At 39.1% G+C, this 1,965-nt stretch overlaps 1 protein-coding gene across 1 annotated transcript; it reads left to right on the top strand.

The window, feature by feature from the left end:
• Positions 1–418: 418 nt before the first annotated feature.
• On the top strand, positions 419–1,720 carry LOC146009543 (uncharacterized; the record flags this gene model as incomplete). The annotated part of the gene is made up of 1 exon (XM_083149988.1): positions 419–1,720. A coding segment is annotated over one exon (1,278 nt), but the record flags the coding sequence as incomplete, so codon positions are not given.
• Between the last annotated feature and the right edge of the window lie 245 nt (positions 1,721–1,965).

Here is a 1,965-nt window from a genome sequence, read left to right as displayed (position 1 = left end):
TACCGCCCACTTGGGGGTCCTGTCTTGCAAGGTCACTTGCTAAGTAAATCATATTGCATTTATGGTTTCCCACCCTGTATTCTGCTTGGGTATGTCCCAGTGTTATGGCTGCCATGGGGATCGTAGAAGAAAGCAGCGAATTATACTCACCGATAATTCCATTTCTTCTTAGAGATCCCATGGCAGCCATCAGAATGCCCTCCCCTTGTAGTGTTTTTCCAGGGACCTAAATACGGAGACACTCGAAAGACAAGGAGGAAGGGGAGGAGTGAGGTTATATACCACCAGGTGGGCGGTCCCTAGAAAAACATCCTGTCTAAACTAGAGGAGAGGGATGATATCCCAGTGTTATGGCTGCCATGGGATCTCTAAGAAGAAATGGAATTATCGGTGAGTATAATTCGCTGCTTTCTCAATCACAATCCTGTCTGTTGTCATTCATCTGTTTCCTGTAGATGGGCGCACAAGCAGGAATACCTCGGAGGGAGATCTCATTGTGTCTCCAGGTTATATACTAGAAGATAAGAACATCAGACAAGAGTCTCCAGAAGAAAACCCCATTATCCCCAATACACCCCCAACATTTCCCATTGCAGATATTTCATCTGGTCCCTCTAGTCATGAGGAACCTTCTCCTGATCATTCAGACCTTACTACACACAGTACAGACCATAAAGATGATACAGTATCATCCAGTTCTGAGATTGGTAAGAGTTCTATACATCCGTCAGATTCTGTTTTACATCAGAGTCATCAAACAGGGGTGAAACCATTTCCATGCTCTGAGTGTGGGAAATGTTTTAACAATAAAGACCTTCTAGTTAAACATGTGAGACTTCACACAGGCGAGAAATTACTTTCATGCTCTGAATGGGAGAAATATTTTACTGATAAATCCGCTTTTATTACACATAAGAGAAGTCACACAGGTGAGAAACCATTTTCATGCTCTGAATGTGGGAAATGTTTTGCACATAAATCATCTCTTGTTACACATGAGAGAAGTCACACAAGTGTGAAACCATATTCATGCTCTGAATGTGGGAAATGTTTTAGAAAGAAATCAAATCTTCTTAACCATGAAAGAATTCACACAGGCGAGAAACCATTTTTATGCTCTGAATGTGGGAAATGTTTTAGAAGGAAATCAAATCTTGTTATACATGAGAAAAGTCACACAGGTGTGAAACCATATTCATGCTCTGAATGTGGGAAATGTTTTAGAGATAAATCAACTCTTCTTAAACATGAGAGAAATCACACAGGTGAAAAACCATTTTCATGCTCTGAATGTGGGAAATGCTTTAGCGAAAAATCAAATCAAGTTAGACATGAGAGAAGTCACACAGGTGAGAAACCATTTTCATGCTCTGAATGTGGGAAATGTTTTGCACATAAATCATCTCTTGTTACACATGAGAGAAGTCACACAGGTGAGATACCATTTCCATGCTCTGAATGTGGGAAATGTTTTACACAGAAATCAACTCTTCTTAAACATGAGAGAATTCACACAGGTGCAAAACCATTTCCATGTCCTGAATGTGGGAAATGTTTTAGCGAAAAATCAAATCAAGTTAGACATGAGAGAAGTCACACAGGTGTGAAACCATTTTCATGTTTGGAATGTGGGAAATGTTTTACACATAAATCAGCTGTTCATAAACACCAGAAAACTCACACACAAATAGTATAGGGTGAGATTTAATAGGATGAGAGATTCAGAAAGTGAGAGATTTGGTGAGAGAGAAATCTCCAGTTTTTATAAAGCGGCAATCATTTACACTTCAAAATCAAACTGGTTTAGCAGTGTTAATGATTGCCGCTTTAAAAAAACTGGAGATTTCTCACCAAATCTCTCACTTTCTGAATCTCTCATCCTATTAAATCTCACCCATAATTTTAATTAACTGATCTACATGAAACGGAAGCATCAATACTAAATTCCTCTATCATCCATTGTAT

This window comes from Crinia signifera, chromosome 6 (assembly GCF_055691185.1).
Source record: "Crinia signifera chromosome 6, ASM5569118v1, whole genome shotgun sequence".
NCBI lineage: Eukaryota > Metazoa > Chordata > Amphibia > Anura > Myobatrachidae > Crinia > Crinia signifera.
The sequence above is the reverse complement of the archived record's forward strand: the minus strand, read 5'-3'. Positions and strand labels throughout refer to the sequence as shown.